Source organism: Haliaeetus leucocephalus, unplaced genomic scaffold, assembly GCF_000737465.1.
Source record: "Haliaeetus leucocephalus isolate CR32 unplaced genomic scaffold, Haliaeetus_leucocephalus-4.0 Scaffold143, whole genome shotgun sequence".
Classification (NCBI taxonomy): Eukaryota; Metazoa; Chordata; class Aves; order Accipitriformes; family Accipitridae; genus Haliaeetus; species Haliaeetus leucocephalus.
Genome location: NW_010972579.1, coordinates 1648216 through 1663077, shown reverse-complemented (window position 1 = coordinate 1663077; position 14862 = coordinate 1648216). Strand labels below are relative to the sequence as shown.

At 57.5% G+C, this 14862-nt stretch overlaps 2 protein-coding genes across 3 annotated transcripts in view; one reads left to right on the top strand and one right to left on the bottom strand.

The window, feature by feature from the left end:
• Positions 1-4460, top strand: part of LOC104827922 (chromosome unknown open reading frame, human C21orf2) — an 8993-nt gene extending 4533 nt beyond the window's left edge. Inside the window, exons 2-6 of the mRNA XM_010561281.1 lie at positions 610-656; positions 1451-1680; positions 2317-2488; positions 3154-3247; positions 4335-4460. Coding sequence (XP_010559583.1) covers positions 610-656; positions 1451-1680; positions 2317-2488; positions 3154-3247; positions 4335-4460 — 669 coding nt within the window. The remainder of the gene's footprint in view (positions 1-609; positions 657-1450; positions 1681-2316; positions 2489-3153; positions 3248-4334) is intronic.
• A 596-nt stretch (positions 4461-5056) lies between these two features.
• On the bottom strand, positions 5057-14333 carry PFKL (phosphofructokinase, liver). 2 transcript variants are annotated; one of them, XM_010561180.1, is made up of 21 exons: positions 14262-14333; positions 14084-14161; positions 13808-13997; positions 13446-13611; positions 13312-13356; positions 13117-13225; positions 12684-12779; positions 12511-12603; positions 12023-12148; positions 11845-11909; positions 11597-11660; positions 11364-11510; positions 11180-11250; positions 10978-11065; positions 10680-10832; positions 10363-10527; positions 10088-10149; positions 9615-9726; positions 9435-9534; positions 9195-9300; positions 8591-9093 (listed from the first exon to the last, which is right to left on the bottom strand). In XM_010561180.1, the coding sequence occupies exons 1-21, from the start codon at positions 14331-14333 to the stop codon at positions 8946-8948; spliced, it is 2256 nt and encodes a 751-aa protein (XP_010559482.1). In that variant the 3' UTR covers positions 8591-8945. The 2 variants fall into 2 exon arrangements, with proteins under 2 accessions (XP_010559483.1, XP_010559482.1); XM_010561181.1 differs by lacking the exons at positions 8591-9093; positions 9195-9300 and adding an exon at positions 5057-5136.
• Positions 14334-14862: the final 529 nt, after the last annotated feature.

Here is a 14862-nt window from a genome sequence, read left to right as displayed (position 1 = left end):
GGGAACACCAGCCAGGGGGGCTGCGGGAGAGAAGCCTTAGCCTGGGCCGGCAGCCGGAGCCGGGAAGGGGATGGGGTTGATGGGGCGCTGAGGAAGGCGCAGGCCTGGGTTCGCTGCCAGCGAGCTGCAGTGCTTTTCAGGATTGATTAGCATCTCATAACAAAAAAAAAAAAAAAAGGGTTCGATGTTGTTTCCAGAGAGCGCTTGGAAAATTCCTCTCTGAAGCCCTGCACGGAGAGCAGGACCCTGAGTCCTACCTCATCTGGTTAGATGACGCCCTCTCGTTAGGAGAGGGCTCTCGGGGGTAAGAGAGATCCCTTCTTGTGTGCGGTGGCTAGAAAACCATCTTGGAGACTGCAGAGTTGCTGGAGCAGAAGAGCAGCGTGATGCTGGCTGGTGTCTGCGCTTCCACTCCTAGGCAGAGGAGCTGCTGACTCTGCACTGACTGTGGCAGCAAATCTCTCTGGTGGTGTTAAGCTTGGGTTAGACTGAAGCAAACCTAAATTCCTGTTATTGCTTTTGTCTTGCTTGTTTGTGATTTAAATTGCTTTTATTTATGTATTTTTTTCTGGGAGTGCCAACTTGCTGTTTCTGTCTCTTCCTGCCCAGATATCGATATGCCGGGATTTGCCCAACATCGAGGTGATCACATTCAGGTGAATGTCAGGCTGCCAGCCTTGGAGGGGGCAGGGAAATCGCCTTTCTTATGGGGCTGTGGCTTGGCCCTTGGTTTCTTACCACCTTTCCGTGGTTGTGTGTCTGAGCTGACTGGCTCTTCATGCCCAATTTCTCAAGCGGCAGAGATGCAGAAATGATTATTCTTCTGCTAGCTCCTCTGCACCTTTCCCTTTGCTACTTGAGAAAATAATCCCTGTTTCGAGAAGTGTTAAAACCTCTTAGGATTGTTGCTCCCTAAGTCCTATTCTGTAGTTTGGATGGGGATCTTCTAGGCCTCTGTATGCGGCCAGTTTGCAGATTGCTTGTTGAAATGCTTTGTGGATCTTGCAGAGCTTTTAATTTCCATAAGCCTCCCTGTAACACACCCATCTTTCCCCAGTCCTGCAGATCCCACGGAGCCAGTGCTATCTGCAAATTTGAGCTTTTTAGCTTGGAAATCTTAATGGGGTCTCCTTCAATGTGTCTGAGGAACTGCTGCAGGAAAGGGTGCAAGTGTGATGGGTGTTTGGAGGAAGGAAAGGCTGTTTGTCATCTTCAGCAGAGAGGAGAGCCTGCTTTTTTAATTCTTTCTTCTGTTTAAAAAGATGAAATGCTATAAGCCATAGGCCCTGAATGTCTTTTGCCATGCCATGCTGTGCTGGGGAGAGGCTCCTCAGTGAAACTGTTGCAGGAAAGGGAGCTGGAAAGTTGCTGTGCTACAGGGCCTGTGCTCCCACCTGAACAGTACAGCGAGGGAGGGATGGGCTTGCTTGATCCTGCGATCTCTCTTCAGTGTGAATGGCATCTCGGACCTAGAGCCGCTGAATCAGTGCCAGAATCTGAGTGAACTCTATCTGAGGAAGAACAACATTGCAAGCCTAAATGAGCTCTTCTACCTCAAAAACCTACCCCGGCTGAGGGTCCTGTGGCTGTCAGAAAATCCCTGTTGTGGGTCGGACCCCCACCGCTACCGAATGACAGTGCTGCGTAACCTACCCAGCCTGCAGAAGCTTGATAACCAAGGTGGGTGTTTGCAGGTAAACGAACAGCCCCAAGCCATGGGCAGGGTGAACTGGAAACCAGTGATGTCTTTGTTCCTCTCTTTAAGGCATCCTTTGACTCTTCCTTGAGTCAGGATGTATTGGAGGTTGAGCCTCCCCTCTGCAAGATCTACCACTTCTAAGCTGTTTTCTCCCTTCCCTTCCCTGCAGAGCTTACACTAGCGGGACTGAGAGTGCCTCGTTATAGCTGAGACAGTACCACTAATTGGCGTTTTTTTAGAGCTCTCTCCTTTGCTGTGGCAAAACAAGGATTCTGTAATTGGATCTGCTGTTGTAAAAAAAATGAGAAGCTTTTCTGTCTGGTAGCAGTAATTTGGTGGCTTTTGGAGCCTTCTCCAGAGGCAAGAAATGGCAAAGCATGTTTGCATCCCTCCCTGTTATCTTTGCCACTTTGAGAGACTGGTGACAGCTGCCAGTGTTCTCCTGTGCAGGTTTTACTGCAGGAGGAGGATGAAAGCAAAAGGCCAGTACAAAGGATGATTTTTGGACCAGACCCTTGCAGTATGGCTCTGCAGCAGCAGTACCTGCCCCATTACAGATGCTGTCTTCCTAGGCTACTGGAGTTCATTGCAGCAGGCTTTTGTTTTGGCTTTTGCAGCTGTGACAGAGGAAGAACTGTCCCAGGCCCTGGTTGATGGCGAGGAGATCACGGCCCCACCAGCGAGGAGGAACGTGGAGAATGGCTGCCCTGAGTCCATTGAATCCAGTACTGCTGAATCCACAACAGAGACTGAGAGTGAACTGCTGAACTTCAGTCTGGAGGAGACAAAGTGAGGGCTAGCTTGTGAGCTGTTAGGATTTCTGGGCTGAACTCGCGTGTAGCATGAAAGGACCCAGCCAGCCAACCCTGATATTCCATGGGGCAGGCCTGCAGCTGGTGCAAATTCCTGTTGTTCCAGTTACTGTGATGGAGCTGTGCTGGTTTAATAGCACTTGTGGGTCTTGTTCTGTATCTGCAAAACAGGCTCTTCTGTAGGTGGGTACTTACTCTCAAGTGTGTCAGCTGCATGTGCAGAGAGAGATGGATCCTCTCTGAAGTATGAGCTCCAGTCCATTCCTGCTTAGCTCTGCTTCTGTGACACGCTTTGGCACAGGTCAGCGCTGTGACACGTGTTCTTCAAGTGCAGTGTTACATGGTCTGCAGTCCCAGCTAGCATCGGGCATGGGTATCTGTTGTCCCAGGTGGGGCTGCGAGCAGACTCCTTGTGGCAGCATGCTTGTTTACATTTTATAGCTGTGAGGCTCTTGCTACATGTGGGAGTTTTGCTTGGGGTGTTGTGGTCTGTAGGCAGTGGTGACATGTGAACAGGTGTGCCTTGAGTCCTTCAGCTAGGTACTTCTTCCATGGTTGCCCATGATTAGAAAGTATTGGCCTGGCAGAGTAAGGTTCTCCCAGCTGGTCATCATAACATTTGCTCTTCCTCCCCTTCTTTAGCAAAATTCGAGAGGAGCTTGGTATGAAGCCTGTTCCCAGGGATAAGTTTTCCTCCTTTTCACCTCGAGAGACAGACTGCAACCGAAAGAGGAGAGTAAGTATCTTTAAAGACCAAATTGCTTTTCATCTTTAAGACGTCATGCAATATAAAGAAAGCCTGATGGAGTTTGTCCTCTTGATCTGTCTGTATACGAGCTCACCTGCCTCCCTGCGCTGTGGTTGCGCTAAGTTGGGCAGTGGCTGAAATGCAGCCAGTAGACTGTTGGCCTGGCAGAGACTGCTGAACTGAAAGCTTAGGTGGTTCCTCAGCCCCCTCCATGGTGTAGCCTTGGATGAACCTCATGCATCTTGGCTGTTCAAGCTGAGAATTGCTGTCTGCTGGGTTCAGTGCCTTCAGTTGGTACAGGAAGGCCAGAGCGAGATCTAGACCACGTTCTGCCTCATTCTGATATCAGTTACCTGCGATCTCTCTTTCATTCATGTTTTAAGCATACTTGAGTGTATTGCTTTGCAGCGGCGTGAGTACTAGCTGGCCTTCGGGAAAAGAAAACATTAAAGAAGGGGAAATGGCTACACATTGTAGCTGGGAGGTTCAGGGTGGATGTTAGGAAAAAGATTTTCCCTAGAAGGACAGTTATTTAGAGAGGCTGTGGAATCTCTCCCTGGAGTTTTTCAAGACATGGTTTGACAAAGCCATGGTCTGGTGTTGGCAGTAGTCCTGCCTTGGTGGGAGGGTTGGGCTGGGGGGGCCTTCAAAGGTTCCTTCCAGCTCTTGCTTTTGCAATTCTACCAGCTCTTATTCCTCAGATCAGAAGGTTCGTGTCCTTTCCCATCCTACATGCGGTCACGCTGGAGAGAGAGGGCAGCTGCTCTTGAATGCGCTTTTCCTTAGAGAAGCCAGCTGGGAGGGTGGCCAGGAGCCAGAGGCATGTGGGCAGTCTGTGCAGGACTGGGTGGACGGGTTTGTCCTGCATTCCAGTTAGCTAAGTGCAGTCTCTGCCCATGTTTGCCCCAAGGGCTTGGTTGTTCTGTCCCTGTAGCTGCAGGTGTCTGTTGCAAACTGCTGGTGGTGGTGGTGGTAGTGGAGTTCCTAGAAAGAGCAGCTCTTTGAAAATCAAGTGTCCTTTTCTGGGCTGGCGTTAACATGCTTGTATAAAGCAGTGTCTGTCTCGTCCCGACAGAACAATGTCCTGAATGCCATCCTGCTTCTTATGAAGGAACTGGATGCAGAGAGTCTGGAGATCATCCAGCAGACGGTGGGGAGGAGGCTCCAGGCCTTGCAGAAGAAGGAGCTGCAGGAGGAGTGATGGTGCCCATTACAAACATCCCTGGAGCACCCGCCAGCCCCAGACTTGCAGCACCATTCTGCCCGCACATGCCTGGCTGCAGCCAAAGCCTCGGTGTTCCTGCTATGCTTCCTCTGCAGAGGGGCTGGGATGGGGTGCTGCTGGCTGCCCCTGTAGCTCCTGACATCACCCCTGGCTGTGCATATCACGCTGGGGCTGGCAGCACCTGACCCAGCTCTCGGGAGCTTTCCTGCTTGCATAGCAGGCTCCGTTAACGTTTGTATCTCGTGTCACTGGGGCTGTTTGATGGGAGCTGCAGACGAATCAGCAACGCAAAAGTGAGCAGGGCTGCAGTGAGAGGTGCTGCTGTGCTGTGCAATCAAAGGCGGATGGCAAAGCCTGCTGACAGCTGGAAAGGTCGCTCCTTGTCGGTGGCTCCCTGTCAGACTCACCCTTGGCCAGCCTGTCTTTGTGTGTAGCAGACTTGAAAGGCAGTTTATGCCACAAAGATTTGTTTTTGTGAAGTCTGTCGGGGAGACACTGCCTGAAATGATCACCAAGAACTGTCTGGTGCAGATTGTGAAGGTCAATGTCAAATTCTTAATTTATCTTCACCTCCTGACTTCTTCTGGTCCTTGTTAGCGCATGCAGCATCTGACTTGGCGGTCAGGTGGCCCAAAGAAAAGCTCAGTGCAACCTAGGTGAAACAGAAATTACTTTCTCCCACATCCTGAATGCTCAGCTGTACTCTTACCCCCACGTGCCCCTGCAGGCATTAGAGCAGCTTAAGGAAACTGAATGTCAGAGTAAAAAGCCCCTGTGCGTTTTGCAGTTAGGAGAAAACAAGTCAAGTGTTGCAGTCCAGCTTGCGCAGACGTCAGGGGTGGCATTTCTCTTTAACTGAAAAAGCTGCATTTACTAAGATTTTGTAGAGCTGTTAAATACAAACTAAAATGTTGTGACATACCAAATAAAACCAATTATCCCTCTAGGATGTGTAAGTTGTGGCTGGGGTTCAGCAAACATAGTGAGAACAACTGACTCTGGGCATTGCTCCATTACGTCTGGTTCAGGGCTTGCATTGTTAACCCTGCTGGAGCAGGAGGAGGGCTGTGGGCCCCTGCGCTTTCCCGCTTCACTGGACCCGTGAAATGGCTCGCCTGCCTCCGGTGCTGGTTGATACTGCACTGAGCTGCTGCAGGGGCTGCTTTTCAAAGGCGCTGTGCTATTTGGGAACCTTCTTGCAGCCACAAGTGCAGGAAGCCAAAGAGATGATGAGCAAAGCTGGCTTGCTCGTGTGGAGGTGCAAAGCCTGCTGGGGCAGGAGGATGGCCCCTGAGACGTAGGACATGAACCCCCTGTGCCGCTGTGGACCCCAGTGCCATGCAGGGCAGTGTGGCCTTTCCATGTCTCCACTCTCCCCTTTTGTACAGGTGTCCGAGCCCCTGTGTGCCAGGTCGTGCGGCTGGGAAGGAACAAGGAATGCTCCTCAGGGATGGTGACAGCCCTGTGTCCACAAGCCTGTTTACTTGACCTTGGTGGGAGGGGGCACAGTTTGACACTCATGGATTGGGTGAAGATTGCTGATGCCTTTAACTCCTCACATGACCTAGTTCTTGCCTTTTGCATTAAACCCAGCTGCATTTAAATGGCCAGTGTGATTTATAATAGACCAGACTTCCCTTGACAGCCAGGGCCCGAGAGACTTACCCGTCATCTTGTTTGTATCTTGCCCTTGTGCTGAGTGCAAGTCCTCTCCCAGGCTCTTTCGGTAGCCTGCTCGGTGGCAGAAGTCGCACCTGGCTGCCTTGTCAGGGAATGGGGGGGAGCTGCAGTTTGGGTATGCCAAACCCCCCAGTTTAGCTGGGAGGAGAGTGATCAAAGCAAGCGTCATCATTTGTCATCGGGGCTCGTTTGTGGTGAAGGTGGTTAATGGAGCAATCGCTGTGGCCTGAGGCTGCTCCCCTCTCCACTGGAGAAGTTGGGCTGTTAATCCCCGATGGCACGACAGTCCCTGAGCAGAGCTTGCCACCTACGTGCCATGCTTGTCATAATTGGCTGGTGCCGGTGGTCCCACTACCAGGCAAGCTGCCCTTGATGCTCCCGACCACTCCTTGCAGGGTGACCCTGCAGCATCCCACTCGCTTTTGGCACAGCCCCGGGGGAGGCTGGCCCCTTTGGCTCACACCTCTTCACTCTGGGGACCTGGCAGCCTTTCTGCTGTGAGATGCTCGTGGCTTTTTGTTCTGCCTTCCCTCTGGGGACAAGGGGAAGCCAGGGCTGGGCTGGATGTACCGGGGAGCCTGGGTGCACAGTCACCATGTCCCCTCCTGCTCATCCTTGCAGGGCACGGGGTGGTTACGCCCCATGGAATGCAGGGGCTGTGCCTGTTCATCTCCCCCCAGGAATTTGGCACTCCAGGATTTTTTTTTTTTGGGTGGAAATGAGGTGTTAGGGCTGCAGTGATCCCTGTCCCCAAGTGCATGCAAATGTACAGCTGGTCCGAGTGTGGGGACACCCCCTTCCCCATTCACACCCTAAACCTGGCTGCTGGAGGGCTGCTGTGGCATGCCAGCCCCTCTGGTGTCCTGCCTGCTGCCGAGACTGCCAGGCTGGAGAAAAGGCGTTCTGGAGAGGAGCCGAATGCCCAGGGCCTGCCAGCTGCACCCGGGCATGAGGCTCCACCTGGGCTACAGTACAACCGCAGGGCTTTTTGGCATGACCTGCTTTTGCCCTGACCTGCCTCAGTGGGGGATATGGAGCGGGAGGGCAGACATTTCCCGGTCATGGAAAATGCCAATGGCTGTCTGCCCGCAGGCACAGATCCAGCACGACTCATGTTCAAACCATCCTCAGGGACTCCCAGAGGCCGATGGTGAGGCAGGCGTGTGGGACCACCGTGATGTGGCAGTCCGTGGCTGATTGGGGTGGGTCTCACTTGGGAGCTGGTTGGGGATCCTTGAGAGCAGCACATGGGATGGTGGAAGAGCCCATTTCCCACCCACTGCCTTCCCAGCATTGGGATGAGTAGCCAGGTCTGTGCCTGGGGTCCCCAGAGCAGATACTTGTCCAGGAATAGCAGCGATGCTGCCTCCATAAGCAAGGTCTGCTATTTCTCTGCGTGTCCAACTCTAGCAGGGAAGATAAAATGATTATAATCTTCCTCCAGAGCCTAAAACAAGTAATGTGGCCAGCTAGAGGAAAAGCACTGAAATCAAGGGGGACTTGTCACTTGGGGACAACTCCAAGGAGGTGAAGAAACAACTGCACGTTCAACCCAAAAGACTGTGACACGTCCTCACGCTGGCAATATCCCAGAGGCTGGAGCCATCAGCCGAAAGCCCAGGAGGAAAGCAGCCTGGGAAAGGGGCTACGCGCAGCCGTCTGGCATCAGCCAAGCGTGGCGGAGCTCAGCCAAGCCCAAGTGCTGCACGCGGGAGCCGGCACACTTGGCAGCTGCCCTGAGAAACTGCCTTAACAAACAAACACATTGCCTTGATAAATCACTTCTGCGCTTTCTTTGAAGGTGGGAACCAAAACAAGGGAGAAGCAATTTTTCTCTGGGATTGCGAAGTCTGCCCGCAGAAGGATGCTGACCTTGCACCCACTGCTGCCCAACCAGGGAGAGGGCACCCGTGATCCCACTCTCCCAGGCTTTGAGGATGCATTAAGCAGATCCTGGCCCGGCATTAATCTGGCTCTGGCAAACCATCTGGTTTTGCTCACCCCCATCCTAACCCCAGGTCTGTCCCCCCATTCCTCCCCATGGGGACTCGGCATGCAACGATCACTCTCCAGCAAGGCAGGTTTGGCTCCAGCAGGTTTTATCTCTAGAGGGGGAGAGCAGCGCCGCGAACGGTACAAGATTTGGGGGGTCACAGAGCAGCCGTGAGATGATGGGCATGGCCCCGTCGGCGGCACCCGGGGCCACACAGTGACAGTCGCAGCCAAGCGTCATGCGAGGTGGCCGGGGAAGAAGGGCTTGCCAAGGACTGGTGCTCTGCGCTGAGCCCTCGAGACACCCCACCGAGCAAACGCCATGGGAGGATGGAGCTTTACCGGGCCTCACAGGGCAGCCAAAAGCCCTCAGGACCAGCCCTTACCCACACTGGGATGGTGCCGCATCCTCCTCAGCTCCCCTCCCACACGCAGGGCGGGCAACTAAAAGCAGCAGTTGGCTCAGGCGGTCAAGCCGCTAGATAAGGAATCAAGATACCCCATCATTAAATAACAGGAATAAACTGTTAAGGGATGATTAAGGGTCTGGGCTGTGCAGCTGGGGTCTAGCAACATCTCTTTTCTGCATCTGCACAGGGACCAGATCCTGGACCAGTGATTTGGGGCAGGATTGTGCTGTTTTGGGAGCTGGGATCAGGCTCTGCCTGCTTTAAGGGGTCGATGGCAAAGCTACAGGGCTACTGAGAACAGGGGGGGACCCGGTGCTCCCCGAGCAGCACGTGGGGATGGAGTGGACGCGGAGGGGGACTACAGCTCAGGCTGGTGGAACTAGAAGCCCTTCTCGATACTGAGCGTGCGGCGGGTGACGTGCTCCATCTTCCCTGAGATATACTCGGTCAGGCTGATCTGGTAGTTGGCAAGCATCTTCAGCATCAGCCGCAGGTTCAGCCACCACTGCTCCTGGGGCAGCCTGTGCCTGTGCAAGGGGGGATGTGGCTCTCAGGTGACCCTGGGGATGACCCAGGAAGGTCCCCCCAGGACCTGGTGAACCGCTGGCACATGGGGACAGGGACTTACTCAAAATCAGTGACTTTCTTGAGCTCTGTCACAGGGCTGAAGGCTACCACCTTCTTCCTGAGCCCGATCACACAGGCAGAGTCACCTGAGTTGGCAAACACGCGCCCTGGGAGGGGGACACAGCCAACCATGGCTACCTCGCCGGGGGCCGAGTGGCCGAGCCAGGAGCAGCAGGGGCTGCTGAGTGCCACCAGCCTCCTGCCTCCCACCCCACCATGGGACCCTCAGCCCTTGGCTCACCCTTGCGGTACACCTCCTGCAGCTTCTCCGACATCCACAGCACCGCCTTCACTCCCAGCTTGGTCCCATAGTTGCGGTCAAAGGGGGTTGGGGCTCCTCCCTGGGGGCAGAGAAATGGTGATGTCAAGCCCACCCGGCTCTTGGGGACAGTGGTTGCCCGTATGGCCCCATCCCCTGTACCTGCTGGAGGTGGCCCAGGACATTAATCCTGCAGTCGAAGATACCTTTGCCCTCGGAGGAGTAGAGGTTGTAGAGGAACTCTGTGGTGTAGTGCTCGTGGCACTTCTCATTGCTGGGGGAGCAGAGGGAAGGGATTGGGGGGCTACTCCTTAATCTGGCATCCCCAGGGGGTCCCTCCATGCTCCCCTAAACACCTTTTTTTTTGCTGTTTTGTAGTCCTGAGGCCCAGAGCCCCAGCCCGTCTCCCCAGCAGGACCCTGGGGCTGGGGTGAGGATGGCAGCAGAGGCATCTAGTGCAGGACTGTCCCCCTGGCTGAGCATGGCATCCCCAGGCGGGATGCCATGCGCCCACCATGCTGAACCCCACTGCGCCCGGGGACCCTCTCCAGCCACAGGAAGGGCTCAGCTCTGGCCTTGCTCCCCGCCACGGGGCTGGGTTTTTCAGCAAATGTCCCCAAGGGTCCCCAACTCACCGCAGCACCAGCCCTCTCTGGATATCCGTCTTCATTTTGTCCGTCAAGTGCTCCACGTTGGCCTGCAAGATGAACACCAGGATGCTGGCAGCCATCCTGGGTCCCTCTGGTCCTCTCGTTCAGATGCAAGTGCCACTAACATCAACCCAGCGGCTTCATGGGGCTTGGCCATGTTCCTCCAAATCCCACCCTGCCCCAGAGCCCTCCCTTTCCCAGTTTTCCTTCTTATTTTACCGAAAATGATGCTGCCAGAAAGCAGCTGCTGTCCCGCTCACCTTCAGGTCATGGATGGTGAAGGGATCTTCATAGACGTAGGCGGCATCGGCGCCCACCGCGATGCCGGTGACCGTCGACAGGTACCCGCAGTAGCCCCCCATCGTCTCCACAATGAAGACGCGGCGCTTGGTGCCCGAGGCTGACTGCTTGATGCGGTCACAACTCTGCTGGGAGAAGGGGAGGTCACACCAGGAAAACCCATCTTTGCTGCCTGGGATGGGATGCTGGTTCATTCCCACATGTCATCCCAAAACACGATGGGAGCTGGCGGACCGGGATGACCCTGTGAGCTGTCCCTCCCAACCCTGTCCCTCACCTCCATGGCTGCGTTGACGGCTGTGTCTGAGCCCAGACTGAAGTCAGTCCCGGGCACGTTGTTGCTGATGGTGGCAGGGATGACGCACATGATGATGCACAGCTCCTCGTACTGCCCGCGGGCCTCCACCAGCTGCAGCACCCCCTCGTATGCCTGCAAGCAGCCGAGGGCTGGGGAGATGCTGGCCCCAGGGCCGGATCCACATCCCAAAAGGGATGGCTTGGGGTGCCTGCACCACCTGGGATGCTGACAGCCCGCCCTGGCCCCCACCGAAACAGGGCTGAGGGTTCCCCCGCACCTCGAACCCCCCGATGACCAGCAGCCCCTGGATGTTGAATTTCCGCACATTCTCCACGATCTTTTCCATGCAGGTCTTGGGCAGAGTCCTGCGGTGGCAAAGGGGTGAAGAGACCACAGGGTAAGGATGGGGTCCCCACAATCCCAGGGGACAGCGGCATCCCCTCTGCTACATCCCCTCGCCCCCCTGGTGCTGTGCTTACCGCTTGGTGCCCAGCATGGACCCGCCGCGTCCCAGCCAGCCTGCCACGTCATGCCAGCCCACCTCACGGATCTGCAAGAAGCAGCGCTCGATTTTGGGGTGGGGGAGCACCCCACCACCCCCCTCCAAGCCCAAACCCATCCCCCTGGGAAACCCATGGCACCCAGGCTCACCGTTCCCCTCACCTGCCCCTTGGACAAGCCCTCGAAGCCGTCGCTCACTACGTAGACGGTGTGTCCCTGGCAGATGCTGATCCGCACGGCCGACCTGACGGCAGCATTCATGCCGGCGGCAGGGGCACCCACATTCAGGATGGCGAGGCTGAAGGGGCTCTGCAGGGACAGGGATGGGGACAGCACGTTGGTACGTGTCCCCAAGGTGGAGACAGTGTCCCCTGCCAATCCCCATCCCTCCTCACCTTCTCCTGCGCAGGTTTCTGGTGCGCCAGCAGCTTGTAGATGTTCCAGTTGTTCTCAAAGCTCCTGCAAGGACAAGGTGGCATGGCCCCGAGGCACACCTGGACCCTGGGGCGTTGCGGGCAGGGGGAATGTCCTCCCAGCTGCAGGAGCCGCTGGTCTGCCCCTTCGAGGAGAAGCCCCCATCCCAGCGTGTCCTTTTGGCCACCCCATAGGGATGTCTCCCCCCATCCCAGTCCCCGCTCCTCACCTCCCACGGAGCTGGATGGCCTCCTCAAACCTCTTCTCATCCATGGCCTTCTGCACATCCTTCGTCTTGGGGTGGGGAGAGAGATGCAGCACCATGACACCCAGGTTTGCAGGGAGGGGAGCGGGACCCCCACCCAGCGGGCTGGCATGCCTGATCCCCCCCCAACCCTGGTACTCACCACCTGGACGCACTCCATGAGCGGCAGCCGTACCGACTGGTTCCCCGAGAGGCTCACCACGCAGGCGGGGGTGTCCGGCGTGGCCTCCAGCAGCGCCATCACCGCCTCCATCCCCATCTTGCTGCTCTGCAAAGGGAAAGGGGCACCCACCGCCCCCCTGACACCGGGGCCACCCATGCCAGCCAGGTGGGATTCTCCCCTAGGCTCACACAGGGATGGTCCCACGGGCTTGGAAACTGGTACAGCTGCTTGTATGCCTGCTTTACAGTCAGAGAGCTGCTGATTTTATTTAAAAACCCATGAAATCTGCAGCAAACGAGGGGAAATGGGCACATCGCTCTGCCCGGCACAGCGGGCCCAAGACCTCAGGGACCGTCTGAGCCTCATCCCAGCGGGCGAGTCCTTTGCAACGGGCAGAAGCAGGGTTGCCCAGCTGCCTGCTCCTTTCTGCAGGGTGACCCCCTCCTTGAATCCCCCCCAAGACCTACCAGCACGCGGTCAAAGGCTGATGGGGTCCCTCCACGTTGCACGTGGCCAAGGACAGTGACCCGCGTGTCGAAGCCCAAGCGTTGCACCACCAGCTGCAGGGAAGAGCGAACGTCACGCCGAGGACCCGCCGGCCACCGTGGGTGCCGGAGCAGGTGCCGGAGTGGGCGCTTACGTCCTTCACGTAGTTGGAGGAAATGGGTTTGCCGCTGCGGTCAATGGCGCCCTCCGCGATGATGATGATGTTGAGCCGCGACCCTCTGCTGCGCGTCTGGCGCGGTGGGGAGGAAAACAGCCACCGTGGCTTAGCCAAAACCCACCGGTGGCCAAGTCTGAGCATCCTTCCCCCCGCTACCCGCTGTTGGCTGCTGCCTGGGGGGGTGGCTCAGGTTCTGGGCGGCCAAGCCCCCGAGCCAGCACTGCCCCTGGCACGCAAGGGCTGGATTTGCGCTCGGCTGAGTGCCCCATTTCACAGGGACAATGGTGGGAGCTCCCGAAGCTTCGCAGGGGCCAGGCACCCGCTGCGGGGCTCAGCCCGGGTGCCTGCGGGGACTCTCTGGGGAGAAAAGGGGGATGGGATTGTAGGACCCCCCCCGTCCCCGCCTCACCTCCCCGAGCCTCTCGCACATGAGGTCTTCCCAGCCGTCCTCTGGAGGGGATTCGGGGATGAAGAGCCAGTCGGCGCCTGAAGCCAAGCCGGACACCAGTGCCAGGTACCTGGGGGGGACACGGCGGTGGCAGCACCAGTCCCGAAATGTGGCATCCCATCCCACTGATGGGCTTCCCCATGCGTAGGGTCTTACCCGCAGTGGCGACCCATCACCTCCAACACGAACGTCCGCTGGTGGCTGCAAGGACATGGGTGGGAGGAGAAGGAAGGTGGGTGCGATGCCCAGGGTGGATCCAGCACCTGGCACCCAGCCCCCAGCCCGCTCACCTCTGTGCTGTGGTGGTGATGGCATCGATCACCTCCATGATGCGGTGCAGTGCTGAGTCAGTGCCGATGGTCATGTCAGTGCCACAGAAGTCGTTGTCGATGGAGCCCACCAGCCCCACGATGTTCAGGCGACAGTTCTCCCGCGCCACCTCCTCGCTGATCTGCCCTGTGGAGGGGGACGGCCGTGTCACCAGCCATTTTAGGGTGCTCCTGTCCCCCCCCAGCATCAGGCTGGATCCTGCAGCGGAGGAGCCCAGCCCTCCCTGGGGGTCACAGTGATGGAGTGGACCTCTGGACCTCAACATCCCTTGAATGCTTTCAGCTCTACCCACCCAGGGGTTTTGGGAGGGGGGTTCACCCACCATCTCGGACCAGCTCCTCCAGCAGCCCACCCCACTCAGAACGGAAGATGTCGGCGCCCGTCAGGCTGCCGTCCCCGCCGATGACGCAGAGGTTGGTGATGCCGTGTTCCACCAGGTTACGGGCAGCCCGCAGCCGGCCTGCGCGGGTGGTGAAGGCTTTGCAGCGGGCGCTGCCAATCACCGTCCCGCCCTGGAGAGAGAGGAGGGGAGTACACAGCTCATCATGCAGGTTTGGGGGGGATTTGGGGGTCCCACGGCTGCACCAGTGATCCTCACCAGCTGGATGATGTTGGAGACGCTGAGCCAGTTGGCTTGCTTGATGTTGTCTCCCCCCTCCACCAGCCCCTCGTAGCCCTGCGGAGAAGTGGGGGGTGGAGGTGAGGGGCACCCCGGCACTGGGGGGGGCCATTCCCCCCTACCTGTGATGGGGAGTGGGGAGGGGGGGCATCCCAACCTCATAGATGAGGAAGACCTTGGCTCCCACATATATCCCCATGCGGGTGACGGCGCGGACAGCGGCGTTCATCCCTGGAAAGGTGAGACGTGAGCTGGGATGGCCCCGAGGGACCCTGTGCCCCACAGGGGACCGGGTCCTATAGGTGACCTCGAAGTGTCCCCTCGAGTGGAGGGAGGGGGAGGGACCACGCAGGCAGAGACCGGGGAAACTCAGTGCACGGGTGGGAGCTGCAGATGAGCAACTGCCCGAGAGCAAGACATATTAGAAATAGCTGCTTATCCCCGGGTGGGGGGGACCCCACCGTGGGGCTTCCCCCGTGGGGCCCGTGACATCCCACGGAGGGTGCTCCGGGGGGGGGATGGGGATGGGGATGCGCCGCGGGTGGGACGCACCGACCCTACCCCCGTGGGGTGGAAACACGAGGGAGGGGTGTCCCCCGCCTGCCCGCTCCCCCGCCTCGGGCGCCCGGGGAGGAGAGTGGGCCGCGTTCCCGCTGCGCGCCCGGAGGCCCCCGCGGAGCCGGGCGGACACGGACACGCAGCCCCCACGGGGCGGGACCGGGGCCGAGCTGCCCCCCCGCCCTTCCTCCTCCTCCTCC

Excerpts from the sequence above, each read along its gene's own strand:
- PFKL (XM_010561180.1), bottom strand. The coding sequence starts at position 14,333 with ATGAACGCCGCTGTCCGCGCCGTCACCCGCATGGGGATATATGTGGGA. Across the intron at positions 11,251-11,363 it reads AGGGCTTGTCCAAGGGGCAG|ATCCGTGAGGTGGGCTGGCA; the intron begins GTGAGGGGAACG and ends TGCTTCTTGCAG. Across the intron at positions 10,150-10,362 it reads TCACCATCCATGACCTGAAG|GCCAACGTGGAGCACTTGAC; the intron begins GTGAGCGGGACA and ends TTCATCTTGCAG.